This window comes from Pinus tabuliformis, chromosome 9, assembly GCF_031772625.1.
Source record: "Pinus tabuliformis cultivar Carrire ecotype Pingquan chromosome 9, CPIR1, whole genome shotgun sequence".
Taxonomy (NCBI): Eukaryota; Viridiplantae; Streptophyta; class Pinopsida; order Pinales; family Pinaceae; genus Pinus; species Pinus tabuliformis.
This window is the reverse complement of record NC_142307.1, coordinates 146,964,867-146,982,442: the sequence shown is the minus strand read 5'-3', so window position 1 is coordinate 146,982,442 and position 17,576 is coordinate 146,964,867. Positions and strand designations below refer to the sequence as shown.

General features: G+C 41.3%; 1 protein-coding gene across 6 annotated transcripts in view; it reads left to right on the top strand.

The window, feature by feature from the left end:
• Positions 1–17,576, top strand: part of LOC149147537 (uracil phosphoribosyltransferase-like) — a 328,480-nt gene that overhangs the window by 229,382 nt on the left and 81,522 nt on the right. For 5 of the 6 annotated variants that reach the window (XR_016262490.1, XR_016262486.1, XR_016262489.1 and 2 more), the window contains 2 exons: positions 7,339–7,420; positions 7,841–7,889. The exons of the other annotated variant lie outside the window; for it this stretch is intronic. Coding sequence is in view for 1 of the 5 variants with exons in the window: in XM_089439250.1 (XP_089295376.1) it covers positions 7,339–7,420; positions 7,841–7,889 (131 nt within the window). In the remaining 4 variants the exon portion in view is untranslated. The remainder of the gene's footprint in view (positions 1–7,338; positions 7,421–7,840; positions 7,890–17,576) is intronic. 6 annotated transcript variants of the gene reach the window in all.

Here is a 17,576-nt window from a genome sequence, read left to right as displayed (position 1 = left end):
TGTCGTTAATATCACCCTCTAAGCATTAACATAAGATAGAAAAAGCATAGCATGTCAAGTCAAGATTTTGTTTGAGTGATGCGTACATTTTTAGGAGGGTCATGATAGAGGAGTTCGACAACCAATGACACTAACATCAAGGTACATAGAGGGATTTGTGCTCTTGATTAAATACGAGTTCCATACCTTAATACATGACAAAATTCAACAAAAACATTACAATCCCCCAATCCTGAAATCCTGAAAAACTGATAAGTCTGCTGGATTTTGAATGAAATCTAAAATTCTACTTTCTCCATATGAAATCCAATGAGGCTGAAACCACTCTCAAACATCCTGAGTCATTTCATGGTAATGTTAAAAATTTAAGTAAAAATGATGAAAATGAAGATTAAGGAAAATGTCACTTTTACTTTAAGAATTTAACATTACCATGAATAGCATATCAATACTAGGGCCTAGACTTGATCATTAAGCTGCTCCACTCAAAAATTATTTGTTTCTTTAAAAAAAAATGCATTTCGAACATTACTACAAAAAGAAAATTGCAAAAAAGGCAAAACGCTCTCGAAAATGCTCCCGAAAAAGCAGGGAGTGAATTTTTTTTTAGGGAGCACGCTCCCGAAATTGCTCCCTTTTCGGGAGCGATTTCGGGAGCTCGCTCCTGACCTGCTCCCGAGTCGCTCCCGCGCGGAGCGGGAGCGGGATCGAGTGGGGGGGGGAGTGCTCCCCCGCAACATAGGAAGGGATAGACTACGAAGAAACCTTCGCCCTAGTAGCCAGTTATACTTAAATTAGATCTGTGATATCCCTTGTAGCACAGATGGGGTGGGAGATTCACTAGATGGATGTCAAGACTGTGCTCTTGAACTAGGTGATAGAAGAAGAAGTATACATTGAACAATTAGAGGGTTTTGAGACGCATGAGAAGAAAACTCATGTATGTAGGTTGAAGAAAGCCTTGTATGGGCTTAAACAAGCACCTAGAACATGGTATGGTCTAATTGATGGTTACTTGTAGAAGATGGGATTCGTTAAGAGTGACGCAGATCCCAACTTCTACTATCTGATTGTAGAGAATGAGCCTCTAATTTTGGTGTTATATGTGGATGACCTTTTCTTGACATGTTCCTCCAGGCTCATCAAAGATTGCAAGGAAAACCTAGCTATAGAATTTGACATGAAATATTTGGGACGAATGCATTATTTTTTGGGGTTGGAAATTTGGCAGCTGAAGGGTGGAATTTTCCTTGGACAAGGGAGATACGCTACAATTTTTTTAAAAAGGTTCAGAATGCAGGACTGTAGACCCATGGTTACTCCAATGATTACCAATTGGAAGAAGATTGATGCGTCTGAAGATAGAGAAGTAGATCCCACCTTGTACAGGTAGCTCATAGGGTCCTTGATGTATCTGGTCAATAATAGGCCAGACATTTGTTAGGCTGTCAACACCCTCAGTCAGTTCATGGTGAAACTGAAGAGGGCACACTAGGCGGCAACCAAGCATGTTCTCAGATATACACGAGGAACAGTCGAGCATGGATTAATGTACATCAGAGGCAATGATATTAGGCTGAGTGGGTTCACTGATGCAGATTGGGCTGAAAGTTCAGTAGATCGGAAATGTACCACTGGGTACTGTTTCAACACTGGAACAGGAATGACTTCCTGGTGTAGTAGGAAAAGAAATCCGTAGCTCTGAGCTCAACTGAAGCTAAATAATGGCAGCTAGCACAACATCGTGTAAAGCCATATGGCTTAGGAAGTTGCTTGTGAATCTATTCAGGAGAAGGATGGAAGCGACCAATATTTTGTGTGATAACCAGAGTTGTATCAAGCTCTCTGAGAATCTAGTTTTTCATGATCGGTCGAAGCACATTGACATCAAGTGTCACTTTATCAGAGATTGTGTCCAATGTGGGGCAGTGGTGACGCAGTGAAGGTTGGAGGGTCTCTTGGGTGTCAAAATTTCTCCAAAGGTTGGAGTTAAATTATCTCAGGTGTTTTCTCATAGGTTTCTCTATGTTTTGCAAATCATTCTTTGTAAAGAGTTGAAATTTGGTACCGGAGGACAGGTGGTTCCCTAAGGCTTTGATCTTTGGCCTAGGGAAAAGTGTCCAAAAGAATTTAATTTTTCTCCTAAAGTGACTTTATAATTTTTATAAAGTCAAATCTAATTTAAAAGTGACTTTAAGTGATAAAGTTACTAAAGTCTAATTTTAAAGTGACTTTAATAAAGTCAATGTAAAATTAGAAAGGAAAAGTGACTTTGGAAATAAATGATTAAGTGGGTTTTTATTAAAGTGGGGTGAATTAAAAAATAGAAAGTGAGATTTAAATGAGCATTTAATCTCAGCCCTAGATCTCAATGTATTTCAGCCATTAGATTTAGGGATCACCCAAAAGTCACTTAGGGTTGGATTAAAGGAGGAAAAGGAGGAAAATGTCATTCATTCTTTCATGCGCAGATTGGGAGAAGGAAAGCAAGAGAGCAAGGGAGATTTTTGGACAGGGAGGAGAAGGAGGCAGTAGCTTGGCACACATTCCAAGGCAGCATTGCAGCAAGTCCATACCGCTGAGTTAGCATACAATGAAAGGTAGATTTTTGGACATGATTTTCAAGGAGGCCATACAACAGTTTGCATAGAAATCGAGGAGCAGAAATCTGAGTTTGTTGGCATGATTTTCAAGGAGGCCGTACAACAATGTTCAGCACAGAAATCGAGGAAATTGTACAACAGAATTTCTGGCAGCTTGCACGATTTTCTAGGCAGGCCGTACAACAGAATTTAAGGCTGAAAATTGGCACAGAAATAGAGGAGGATGTACAACATTTATTGCTGTTCAGATTTTGCTGTTTGCAAAGTTTTTCCAGTTGGCTGTGAGGCACGGAAAACAAGATAAGTTGCAAAAGTTTACTTGCTGATTTTTGCTGAATATTTCTCACTGTAGAAAGCATTTTTCAGAAATAAGGAGCTCTCGCACTGGTTTTCCCCAAGAGTTTTAGGGGGTTTTTCCAGGGTTACCTTGACAAAAAATTACTGTGTTTAAATGTGTTAAATGGCTGTTTGTACCTGCTGATTTTTTATTTATGCATTTTCCAGCATTTTGTAAAATTTCCAGAATTTGTGTTTTCAGCAAAATTTATTTTTCAGTTGTTGAATGTATGGATATGGGAAAGGGCATTTAACTATTTTGGAGAAATAAGGTGAAACTGAAAACCGGGGTGGGAAATGAGAAATTTTTACATGGTATCAGAGCTTGAGTGCTGAAGTGCAGTTTGGGACAGCAAGGAGGAAAATTACAGCCTACTGATTTTTCACTCAGAAAATTCCAGCAAGCTGATTTTTCACAAACAACAGTTTTATCTTTACTATAACAGTGCTATTTTTCAGTTTTAGGACAGCAGGATGTCATTGGGATTGAGGGTGGAGGATAGGTTGGATGGGCATAGCAATTACAGCGTTTGGAAAGAGAGAATGCAGAGTATCTTTGAGGAGGCAGAAGTCTGGGACATCATGGTGCATACCACACAGAACTCCGTTGTTGTGCCTATTGATGCCACTCAGTTGGCTGAGTATAATAAAAATAACAACAAGGGTAAGTGACTGATTCTAGACGGAGTCAAAGACCATTGCATTCCTCATGTGAGAGGAAAGAGAAATGCCCATGAGATGTGGACAACATTGTCTAATCTCTACCAGAGTACCAATGAGAATCGGAAAATGGTCCTGAAAGAGAAGCTGAAGACCATTAAGATGGATAATGATAGTGTAGCTGGATATCTCACAAAGATTACTAATGTGAGAGATGAGTTGGAAGCAGTTGGAGAGGACATTCCACCCACTGAGTTGGTGCGGATTGCAGTGAATGGCCTCCCCCGTTCATGGATGAACTTTGTTGATGGGGTTTGTGCACGTGAGACCCTTTCCACATGGGAGAGGTTTTGGGATGATTGCATTTAGACAGAGATCAGGAAAGGTCAGCTTGGGGCAGCCAAGCCAGTTGAGCAGGATGAGGATGTAGCACTGTCGGCAGGAGGCAAGAAAGGCAAAGGGAAGAAGCAGGCTTCCACAAGCAATGGTGGGGGCAAAGGCAAAGGTAAAGGTAAACATGGTAACACACAGGACTATTCCAAGGTGAAGTGTTGGAATTGTCAAAAGATGGGACACTATGCAGTTGTGTTTCCGGAGAAGAAGAAGAAGAAGGGGAAGAACCAGAGCGTGAGCAGAGGTTGAGGACTTTGCAGTTCGTTTTGACCGGGAGTTTGGGTTCACTGCGTATGAGTCCTCTAGTGCGGGATCACCTGCCAGACAGGTTCAGAGTGAGCATGCTTTTCCCTCGATTAGCGGAGCATCTTCGGGTATCTGGTATGTGTATAGTGGGGCTTCACGTCACATGACAGGAGTCCGTGAGCACTTCTTGGAGCTTTCAGAGAGTGGCACTGATATAGAGGTAGTACTCGGTGATGACAGAGTTGTTAGAGCAGTCGGGGTGGGGACACTGACATTTCAGAGGGAGTCCAGACTCCAAACCTCCCTTGAAGGTGTTAGAGGTTCTTTATGTGCCAGGGATGAGGAAGAACCTCATATCCGTCTCAGATTTGGCAAACACTGAATAAAACACAACTGCAACTTCACTAAAAAAATAAATAACCACGGGAACTAAGAAAATTATGCACACAGAAACGAAAACCAACATTTTCGGAAAAATGTCCCTGGAAAAACCCCAAAGGGAAAGCGGCTTCAGCAGATGAGGGTTATATTTATTAATTCTTCAACAAAAATATTACAACTCGTTGTTGTAGTTTGTAGAATGACAAACCTTCAGAAATTTTTTCTGATCACTTCTACTTTAAGTCACAGGACATGTCCTCCAAGGTCTTGTGTCCCGTATTTTACGTGCTGGACACGAAAATGGCCCTAAAACGTGTCGAAAAGGTTTTTCATCGTGTCGAAAACGTTTTTCATTGTGTCCTCTAAAATGTAAAACGTATTCGCCGGTTTTCGTCGTGTCCTGCATTTGGAAAATGCGTATTTTGTTGATAGAAAATGTTGCTTGCATAAGCTGCAATTTTTTTTGAAAGAAACAAATAATTTTTGAGTGGGGCAGCTTAATGATCAAGTCTAGGCCCTAGTATTGATATGCTATTCATGGTAATGTTAAATTCTCTTCATTTTCATTCTTTTACTTAAATTTTTAACGTTACCATGAAATGACTCAGGATGTTCGAGAGTGGTTCCGGCCTCATTGGATTTCATATGGAGAAAGTAGAATTTTAGATTTCATTCAAAATGCAGCAGACCTATCAGTTTTTCAGGATTTCAGGATTGGGAGATTGTAATGTTTCCAGGTGACACCACCTGCCCGAGCTACCCCTGCCACCAGTAGAGGACGTGGTCTACCTCCTATAGCTCCTACTTCTAGTTCTTCAGCTTTTAGAGCATAGCAAACTCCACTGCCAACTCCATCAGCACTAGCATCTACATCTAGAGGGGAAGGGAAAGCTGTGGCATTTTCTCACAAGAGGGGCAGAGGAAATCAGTAGGATTAGACTTTAGTTATTTTCTTATGTGCTTGTAAGTTGTATATGATCAATGAACATTGAATATTCAAGAATCAAGACCAAGCATATCACATTCTAATTTCTAAATAATAAATTTTGATTCTATTTATTTTTTTAAAGTGAACTATGAACTTTGAGAAGTAATTATATTTTAATTTGATTAGATAAGCTGCAACTTGCAATTTAATATGGATAAAAAACTATATTTCGGTATATATATATATATATATATATATATATACATGTCCCCCGTGTCCTGTTTCCAGGTCGCTGCGTTTCGTATTGAATAATCGTATTTACGTGTCCTCGTGTCATGTGACTTAGCTTCTACTAGTCTCTCTGACCTCCTGGAAGTAGTTTGTCCCACCAAAACCAATTCGACCTCCCTCTGAAGCTAGTTTCGGCTCACATGTGCAGCTTGGCAAATTAACCTGACCCTCTTGGAAACTCACACTAGCAGGGAAAATTATTCCGTCCTCCACTGGAAAATCTCGACCTCAATTGGCAAATTGATCCTCCTGTGAAAATCGATCTTCCTGTGCAATTTTATCTCTCCTGTGCAAATTTCCTTGCTTCGGAATTTATCCTTTTCTGACCAATTCACACTCCCTGTCTTGGTAATTCGCACCCCTTGCTGGAGCAACTCGCACTGCTGGAAAATCAACATCTCACTATAGAAAAATCGCTCCAAATCTCCCTGGAAATCATTATGAAAAATCCCTCTGGAAATCTCTGCTGAAACCCTTGCTACTGATATCCCTGTACTGCCTCTGCACCCTTGCTCTCACTGCAACTTTGTGTCTCAAACTCTCACTGATTTTTTCTCCAAATGCCCATCAACTCCCTCTTCTAATCTCTCGTTGATGAGTCAGTGACCATGATCTAATCACGATTGATGGCTAATTTCATCTTGCCTCCATCAAGTGACTTTTCCGGATGTCTCTAGGGGAAAATCGACTGACCTCAATTAATAATGATTAATTAAGCTATTTCCATAAGTTAGACTTATGAAAATTTAATTAACTACTTAATTAAATCTAATATAGGCCTTTTCTCGCGAAACCAATTCTGGGTATTGGAGAATATGTGTTCCTTAGCCTCATAGACACATTCTGAGACTAGGACACCTGTTTGAGCTGCACAAACTGACATGCCACCACTACTGTAAGATGTAACAGGGTCCAAGTTAAAATAAACACATTATAATCAACCATGGACTGCAATTCTGTGTGCAAGCATAAAATGATTTTTCCTTTCATATCAGTGAATAAATAACTTCTTTGAAAGGATATATCGGCCTCGCGAAATCTCAAGACACTGATACAAACTGTTCTAAAACATATGATACATATGGAATAGAGATGAAAAAAAGCATTCCACATTGTCAAACAAATAACATGAGGGAAAAAGTACTTTCTATCATTCACACATAATTTGGAAGGGTTGGAAATAGTAATCGAAGTGCAGGAAAATTGATTCACAGTAGTGTATCTGTTTATACAATTATTCTTTTTTCAGATTATTGCATAATATGTTTCTGAGTGCCTAGTAAACCTTCTTGATTTTTTGAAGTCATGCTGCCTTGTTTTAACTGGGTGTCTTATCTTTTAGTTCTTAATATATTCAAGGCTTACAAAAGGATCAATCTCATTTTAAATAAACGTGAATTTTTAATGGCCGAACATAGATTGAATTAATGCTTAACCTTGACGATTTCCTACCATGTTTCAAAAGCTTTCTACTAAAATCAGTTGCTTGGTTAATGGCAGATAGTGCCAGTTTTGAGAGCTGGTCTCGTATTGGTGGAGCATGCTGCATCTATTTTGCCTGCAACAAAAACATATCATGTTGGTATGTGGAGTTACAGATACACCTTTTCGCTTTTGTGAGATGCAGATACGGTCCCGTGAAGATAAACAACATTAGACTGCTTAAATTTATATTTATTATATGCATATTGTTTAATCTTATTTCTTTTCTGGTTCTTGATCTCGTGCTTTGACACCACTCTGTTCATTGGGAACCTTTTAATTTTCAAACTCATGCTTGCTTGCTGACTCAAGATTATCATTGGTGAAAATTTAGAAACTTTCCATCCTTTGTTAGTTCTTGTATGATGAACTCTACTCTTACTTACCACAAGCTTCAGATTTGATTCTTTAATGGTCTCTCAAGAGGTCATATTATTTTAGAAAGGATTCCTTTAACATTTTAGAATGTTGCACATTCTTCTAAAGGGACGCTTATTTGTGCAGTTCTTTGCATTTGCAGGCTATTATAGAGATGAGAATACACTTCAACCAACCTTATATTTGAACAAGTATGTTTATCATCCATTTTGTTCATCTAGTTATCTTACTCTGTCCTATCAATTAGATAATCGGATTTGTTCAATTGAGAATTATTTCCGCAACTAAGGATGCATCCATGTTTGGCTGATTTCTACGGTTGGTGCTACTAAGATATTTGCGTAAAAGTCCAAAAGAAATAAACAAAGGCTTGTATACATGGCTCACTAGTGAAAATGCTTGGAATCTGACAGTCTTGGTCATCTTTCATATCAAACTCTTTCACTTGTAACCATTAAAAATCAATGTGGCTGATATCCTACAATCGACAAACAACAATGCCAAGTGATTCCATTTTAAATAGTGTTGCAAGGGAATGGACGTATGAGGGAAGAACTCTTGATTATGCTATTGAAATGCTCATGATCTAGAGAAGCTTCGAGAGCACACTCTTGACCTGTGTGTTTGTGCTCCTTCGAGAATCCCTAAGTGTTGCACGTATGCTATTATTGATGTCAACTGCAGTGCCATTGATGCCAAAGGCGTAGTATGGGAGATTGTTGAATGTGTGTCATTGATGTTAAAGTCGTAGCATGGGAGATTGTTGAATGTGTACTGTAATTGATATTACAGTCGGGAAATATTATCAATAGCATGTTGTCAAAGTTGCAGATTGGGTAGCATATCTTTGAAGGCATTTCTTCCCCAGCTCCATAGCCCAAATGAGAATGAAAGTTGTATGGTTGAATAGCATGTTTTAAGACCTTTCCAATGGTATATGGCACTTCTTCTAATTCCACAGGAATCAAGAGAATATTATAGTTGAAGAGAAGACAAAGCTCTATTCCAGCCAGTCGAAGTTCTATCTTATAGCTGAATCCAGGCCATCCAAGGATGCACTGAAACATTCAGGCACCTGGGCCCTTTGTCGCTCATCACACTGGCTTAACAGTAGGATGTCAGATTGATTTGAATCTCTCTTTAATATCCGTGCATTCGGGCATCCAAGAGCACAATAGGGAAACACTTAAGAAAGCAACTAGATTTGGATTTCCTAGCCTTAGCCAACAAGTGGACCCCAACTGACATGGTAGTATAGGTAGCAGGATAGGTGGCACTGTGAAAATTTGGAAGCCCATATTTCTACTGCAACAACTGATTAAGTTTCTTATATTTGTTAAATTACTGAACAAAGTTATTTATTGTTTCCTACAGTAAACACCGAAACCAATACACTGCAGCGTTCACCATTTAAATAAAATGCGGAAACAAGAAACTGAACAAGAAAAAAATACACAACACATCTACACAGTTATTTTTGGACAAATATCCCTTGAAAAACCTAGTGTGGGAAAACTGGTGCAACAACTGAGGGTTTTATTATTATGCAGTAGTAATTCTGAATACAATCTTTGGATGCCTCGCTGGTTATCCAATATAGAGAATATCACTAATAGAGAGATGAGTGAGATTACCTCACACTATCACTGGAGACTCTTGATCCAACCCTTGGCTGCCTTTGCACAGTCTCTATGCAATCACTACGTAGGCCCTGCATCACAGCTATTGGGGTCTGGGTCACTCCTCCCGGCTGATCGATTTGCTTCTGAGACTTTGACTTCTGCCCTCCCGGTCTCACACACCAGCTTATGGCTCTGGAAATCGATTCTCCAACAAATCTACAGATCCCCTCTGGGCTTCTGTGCCACCTCTATGTGGACCTGCATGGCCTTGCGTCAGCCTCTCTGGCTTAGCACTGCCTCTGCTGGATCTCTCTCTGCCTTCTTTGCTGAGTATTCCTAGATCTGGAGAAATCTCCAACCAGAACTATCCCTGCCCCTCACTGCAAAAGATCACTTCGAATTCTCTTCCCAGCGACTGCTATGCTTCAGAAATTCGATCTTCTGATCTCAACTCGATGTTTCCTCCAAGTGCCCATCGATGTCCTTCTTATAATCCTCCAATTGAGAACCAACGACCCAGATTAGACTCTAATCAATGGCTCAGATGATTTGGACTCGATCTCCATCTTCTAGAAGTTTCACCCACAGTTTAGATTAATAGTAAATACCCATTAATTATTTTAATTTCCTAAGTTTAGACATAGGGACCCATTAAAAATAATTAATTATTTTAATAACACTGTCTTTGGGTGGAATTTCCCGAAACGATTTCTGGGTATTGAAGAATGCATGTGTCTAAGCCTCCTTGCAAATTTTGAGACTTAGAGCACATCCGATGCTACCAGAAATCAACAGACACTAGGTGGAAAACGTCGTCGATGTAGCAGCCAAAGGAGATGACACGTGGCACTCATTTTCTGCACCTTTGGGTGGTCAATTGGATAGGTGCCAATAGACAAGAATGACACATAGAAGTGCGTTGACCTGGTAGATGACATGGCAAAGATTATGCGGCAAGAGAACTACATGGCAAGTTTTGATTAGTTATCGGGGCTTTTGATGTGGCAACTCCTGAAGTCTCGAGATTCGCTCCAGGGATTGGGTTGACAATTTATCTTTGAATTTTAATTTTCCCGAGTAGGACTGTATTAGGTCATTTAGACATTCGATGGTCTGGGGGTGCATGAAGCATGTGCATGGGCTTGAAACCTAGATCCAAAAATATTAGAACTAAAGGATTTAGTTGATATTCCAAAATTGGTCATGGTTTCGTGCGTAAGACGTTATTTGGCTATCCGAGACTTCAGGTGTGGAACGAGCTAGCATATTAAAGTTTGAGCCCGGATTCAGATACAAATGAATAAGCGAACTAGTTGTTAAAGTTGTGGTCTTCACACAAAATCATATGGAATGGTATTGAAGCCCCTAGAGCTGGGGTTAAAAGCAATTCGGGTAAATGAAAAATTCGGATATCCAGTGATCTGTCACATGCAAGCGGACCTAGATCTGGATTTGTGGGAATGTCTCTTTCACTGGGATGATAGCATGTGGTTTTGTGGAATTAAAGTTAAGCCCTGTTACCACAAAATCTAGTAGTCCTTGGAGAGGGAAACCCTACAAGACAAGAGCTAGAAAAATTGCTTACAATGGGGTAGAGGCCTAATGTCACCTCAGCAAAAAACTACCACTCTATGGAATTACATCGATGGGAGGAGTCTTGGCAGGAAAGAGATCATTTAAATAGATATGCTAGGTATGTGGCTCAAAGTGATCAAGCTAGAGCTCATTCAAGAGAGAGGCACAATAATGGTTTAAGGCTTCAAAGGAGCAAAACGCTCTCCTCGGACCAACATTATTCTTCCTTTTTGCATGAGTGGAGAAAACAGTAGGTTCTTTTCCATTTGAAGGTTTGTCTCTCTCCATCATCCTATTCTCCTCTTGAGTGCTAATTTTTGTAGCATCAGATGTGTTCTAGCCTTGAAATTTTGTGGAGAGGCTAGAATACATGAGATCTCCAAAACCCAGAAATTGTTTTTGGAAATTTTGCCTAGAAATGACTTAATTAGATTATTAGTTAGTTTTTAAATATTTCCTAAGTGTAAACTTAGGGAACATGAGTAATTAATCAGAATTAATTAAGGTGTGAATGTTCTAGAAGTTCACACAGATCGACTTCAAGTTAATCCTAGCCATCGATTAAGATCTAATCTTGGTCGTTGAAGTCTCAACAAATGATTATAAGAAGAAGTCGATGGGTCTTGGAGAAATTACTTGAGCAGTTCGATTTCATGAGCAAGTCAATTTCTTGAGTAGCAGCATTCAGTTGTCGGAGAGAGAGCCAGAGAAATAGAAGCAGTGAGAGAGGGGCAGGGACAATGAACCTGGAGGACGGATTCCAGTTCCGGTGAGTGCATTTGCAAAGAGGCAAGTGAGCTGCAGTGAGGCTGACGTAGAGCAGCGTAGTAGCCTCTAGAGGCAATTTCAAAATTGCTGGGGAGAAGCAGAGTTTTAGTGCCAGAAGCTGGGCGGAGGTTCCAGAGGCCAGGAGAGTCATTTTTCCAGACAACAGCAGACCATACAACTTGAGGAGAAGCTGTTCCGAACTGAGTACATAAGTGACTGCGCAAAGCCAGTTTGCACGACTCAATTTGAGCTAAGGTCAGAGCTCGAATTTGCTTGTGGACTGAGGAAATTCCTCACTAGACTTTTCTTGCCAGGTTTTCTCTGTAGGAGTGCCAGTTTTGGCATCCATTTGTACTCCGATTATTTCATTGTTGCATAATAATAAAACCCTCAGCTGCTGCACCGGTTTTCCCAAGTCGGGTTTTTCTGGTGACATTTGTCCAAAAATTAATTTAACAATTAGGAGAATTATTTCCAGTTGCTACAATAGGATTCGTGTTTTCGAATTTTTATGTTGAGTGCTTCTAGTCAATAACTCATTGAAACCAGGTATCCTATCATTGTTGAAAATGGTGGTGACAAACACATCCCATGGTCTTGGAAGACTTCCAAGAGCAATGAGAGAGAGCTCCCTGTCAGAAATAACTTCTCCGATAGATAGCAAGTCATTCTTGATTTGAGTTATTCTCATGAAATAGGATTGAATAGACTCCCCTTTATCCACCTTGATATCCTTCAACTTGTTTTTGAAAAAGAGGATTTGATTTGCATGGTTCACTTCGAACGTCCCAACCAGCTTATCATATATCTCCTTCAAAGATCCCAAATCCGAAATGTAGGCAACCAAATGCTTTTGAATTGACTCAACCAAAATTTTCTTTGCTTTGACCTCGACTTTTCTATACTTCGTTTTAGCAGCAATCAGTGCATTTGAAGGAGGCTTCACCATTTTTCCCTGCAGATAGTGTTGATTTGGGGTGGCATTGAATGTGGTCTAGGGCTCAAATTTTGCAGGGAGGCTTGGGCACATGCATTCCAAAGAACCCAGAAACCGTTTTGGAAAATTCCACCCAGAGACGATTTTATTAAAATAATTAATATTTTTAATGGAGTTCATAAGTCTAAACTTAGGAAAATTAAAATATTAATGGGTATTAATCTAATTGAGGGTGTAACTCCTAGAAAAAGACTGACAAGTCAAAACGATTTGAGCCTTTGATTAGGAGTTAATCTAGGCTGTTGGTTGTCCAATAGGAAGATATAAGAAGGGGCTTGAGGGTCATTTGGAAAACACACCAAGAGAGATCAAGAAATCGATTTTCTAAAATGAGAAGTTCTCAAGAGGAAAATTTGATTGAGGAGATTTCTTGCAGTCGAGGGGCAGGGATAGCTTCCAGAGAGAGTGATTTTCTCAGCCGGAGAATCATCAACATAGAGAGGCAGTGAGTAATCAAACAGTGGCAGCGTTGACCCAGAGGGGGTGGACGTAGAGCCACGCAGAGGCAGCGTTGAGCCAGAGGGGATAACATAGAGCCACGCAGAGGCAATGCATAAGCTAGTGAAGAGTCCGAAATTTGCAGAGGGTATTCGAGTTTCAGAAGCCAGGAGCCTGGGTGTGAGACCGGGAGGCAGAAATCGAATCTCCTGGGCAGTAAATCGACTTGCCAAAAGATTGATGCAGTTCCTAGAGAGCTTGATGTTGGGTTGATGCAGATACTGTGGAGAGGCAACTAGAAAAGCCGAGGGAAATCAGTGTGGGGCTGGATCAGCCAAGATTTCCAGTGATAGTGTAAGGTAACCTCACAATTCTTTCTACCAATATTTCTCTCTGTAACTGAATAACCCTATGAGGTATTTAGAATTTGCTACTAATTAATAATAATAAACTCTTAGAGCTGCTGCACCAGTTTTCCCACATTGGGCTTTTCCGGGGACATTTGTCCAAAAATAACGGTGTCCTATGTGTTTGTATTTCCTTGCTCAATTTCTATGTATCAGAATCATATTTAATTGTAGGCTGCTTCAGTATTTTGCTTCAATATTTCAAGAAGAAATCTAAAATAAGTTTGTAATAAATTTACCTTTTAGGTGAAATATGCTGATTTGTGGTAGCATCGGATGTGCTCTAGCCATGAAAATTGGTGGAGAGGCTAAAACACATAAGATCTCCAAGACCCAAAAATGGTTTGGGGAAATTCCACCAAGTTGGAGAGATATTAAAATAATTAATATTTTTAATGGGGTTCCTAAGTCTAAACTTAGGAAAATTAAAATATTAATATGTATTAATATAAAACTGGGTGAGAATGTTCTAAATGACATGGATTAAGCCAAACCTAATCTTAGCCGTTGTAATCTCGGTTGTTAAAGACTCAACAGGAAAAGTATAAGAGGAGGCTTGAGGTTCAGTTGGAGATACACCAAATTGATCAGTTAGTTCGATTTTCTGGAGCGGGGTTTGCTGAGAGAATCGAGCTAGTGATCTGTTGCAGCAAGGGCAGTTCGGCACGAAGCCGAGAATACATAGCAGAGAGGTAGAGATAGTGCCAGAGAGGCAACGCAGAGCCTGATGCAGAGGTCGCTGGGAGCTATGCAGATGCTGAAGAGGCCAGTGTGGGTGACGCAGAGGGTCTGAGGGCTGGCGCAGAGGCTTCAGTAGCTGCGCAAAGGCTAGCAGAGCTGATGCAGGGCCAAGAGGCAGTGCTGGGAGAATTTTCGTTGGGCAGACTAAAGTTGGAGAGCTTGGAAGGTGACACAGTCCTTGCAGAGTGACGCAGAGCAGTAGAGAAGCTTAGAGCAGCTTTCGTTGTCGAGCTAAGGAGCTACCATTGTTGCTGTGGGATCGTTCATCCAGTGATCGATCAGCAGGAATATCTATCTCCGAGGAGAGGTACTACTGCCAAGGGCATTCTCTGTTGGGTGAGCCATTTCTGGCACCCTAGTTGTATTCAGAAACTGCATAATAATAAAACCCTCATATCTATTGCACCGGTTTTCCCGCATTGGGTTTTTCTGGGGATGATTGTCCAAAAATAACGGTGTCCCTTGTGTGTTTGTCTCAGTTATTTCAGTTGCTGATCTGTATATGAGTTAAGGCTGCATTTACATTTATTTTCAATATTTATATTTATAAATAACTTGTTAATAAAAAGAACAAGTAGGAGAAAATAAACCAAATAATACAGTAGGGATTTCCAACGTGTCATAGAAATTTCAACATGGTATCAGAGGATTGCAGATCACAGGAGAACTGAAGGCACCAACAGTAATTTGGAGAATTTGCAGCAGTAACAGTTATCCCGAGAGACAACGTTGTTCCAGAGTAGAAGCAACAGAGAAGAAGTGACGCAGAGGGCCTGCGTCATCATTTCGAGCTAAGAGGAGGGTCAACGCAAAGGTAGAGAGGGGCAGATTAGACCTACGCAGTGCCCAATCATCTTTCTCAGCCTGGAAGGATTGACGCTGTGGCTAGGAGGAGCAAATTTTACCGTTGTTGGGATTGTGCAGAGCCTGAAAGGCTCAGTTTCTTCAGTTGGCGGGGCTTGGGGAGCTGTGGGTAGATTGTGATTGAGAAGCTGGTGGGAAGCTGTTTCTATTGGTGCAGAACAATACCTAAGGGGACAAAACCAAGGTAGAGGGAGTCGATACCTTGACGGATTTCTAGCCAGGAAATCCAGATTCGAGTTGCAGTTGCAAGGAGGATTGGAGAGGAGCAGTGTGACATTTGGCGGGAGGTTTTTCAGCAGGGAAATCAAGGCTTAGAGGGTGATTTCCTGGAGGGAAGTCGAAATTCAGAGGGAGTCCAAAAGAGTGGAAATGGCAGTGAACGGGCTGAGGATTAGGATAGGTTGGATAGGGCTTCCAACTTTGTCATTTGGAAGGCCAGGATCCTGGTAGTCCTGGATTGACATCACATCAAAGGACTTGCCTTGAGAACCATGGCTATCTCGGTCGACCCAGCGGAGAATGAGAAGTATGAGGATGCAATGGCAAGGGCGAAGTGCATGATCCTTGACGGGGTCAAAGATCATGTCATACCACATTTTGTTGAAAAGAACACAACAAAGGAGATGTGGGATACTTTGAAGATATTGTATCAAGGCTCTTCTGTGCAGTGGAAGATGCTATTGGAAAATCAGCCTTGGTCGTATCAGATGCAGAAGGGAGAGCAGATAAATCTGTTCCTCCTCAGATTGCAGGAGATTTGTGACCAACTTACTTCTGTAGGGTCTACACCGGATCCGTAATTCATGGTGAGGACAACCTTGAATGCAATCTTTGAGGAGTGGGAGATATTTGTCCAAAGTATTTTGGGCAGGGCTACTCTTCCAGGCAGCTCTTTGACAAGAAGAGATCAGATGATGGACCAATGCGGGGAGTAGTGGCAACGGAGGTCGAATCAAGAAAGAGGAAGAGGAGGATGCAGCTCTAGCATCTGCGGTATAGCAGGGGAAGAGGAAGAAGAAGGATATCTCCAGGGTGAAGTGCTTCCATTGTGGGGAGCTGGGACATTATGCATCCCAGTGTCCCATGAAGAAACACAAGGGAGAGGCTCCTGACTCCAAGGTAGCTCTAGCTAAGGTGGAGAAAGAAGTTGAGACTGATGACGACTTTGCCATGAGTGCTCATGCACCTCTAGAGAAGAGGTGGGGAGACATCGAGTTGTAGTCAGGAGGACTACATACTAGGGGCAGGATCCTTGAGGTGCCCAAACTCTTGGATCATATTCGGTTACGGGAGCCCTTAACGATAGTAGCAGGATGAAAGATTTCGGGAGGAGCAAAGTGTAGTGGAGCAGTAAAGCAGTGCTTGGGTGCAGAAATCTAAGGCAGCACTGTGGAGGTTACAGCAGTGCGAGAGGCACATAGGTGTATGCAACAGCGCAGTGTCAACAAAGGGAGCACATGATAGCAGTAGAGGCAACTTCAGTTTCATGAGGCTTCTAGAATGACCGGGATGTCAGTATTTGGGTAGATCAGTTATTTACTTCTCGGTAACTAAGTTGCAGTGCAGCAGTTAGCAGTGGCAGTGCTAGGGGCAGCATGAGAGGGAGTTGCAATACAAATGTAGCAGTGGTAGTGTTATGGGCAACAGTACAGGAAGAAACAGTGCAGATGATGTGAGGCAACAAGCCAAGCATCAACACGGGTACCGGAAGGATCAATGTGATGTTTCAGTGGTGGAGTATTACTAGAGCACATTCCTCGCTAAGAGGGAGTGTTGATTTGTGTTAGCATCGTATGTGCTCTAGCCATGAAAATTGGTGGAGAGGCTAAGGCACATAAGATCTCCAAGACCCAGAAATGGTTTGGATAAATTCCACTCGGTTGGAGAGATATTAAAATAACTAATATTTTTAATGGGGTTCCTAAGTCTAAACTTAGGAAAATTAAAATATTAATGGGTATCAATATAAAACTTGGTGAGAATGTTCTAAATGACATGGATCAAGCCAAATCTATTCTTAGTCATTGATTAGAGACTTAATCTCGGCCATTGAAGACTCAACAAGAAAAGTATAAGAGGAGGCTTGAGGGTCAGTTGGAGATACACCAAATTGATCAGTCAGTTCGATTTTCTAGAGCGGGGTTTGCTGAGAGAATTGAGTTAGTGATCTGTTGCAGCGAGGGGCAGTTCGGCACGAGGCTGAGAATACATAGCAGAGAGGCAGAGATAGTGCCAGAGAGATAGCGCAAAGCCTGGAGAGGCTGACGTAGAGGCAACTTGGTGCTACACAGAGGTAGTTGGGAGCTATGCAGAGGCTGAAGAGAGCAGCGTGGATGACGCAACAGAGGCTTCAGTAGCTGCGCAGAGGCTAGCAGAGCTGATGTAGGGCCAAGAGGCAGTGCTGGGAGAATTTTTGTTGGGCAGACTGAAGCTGGAGAGCCGGGAAGGGTGACGTAGTCCGTGCAG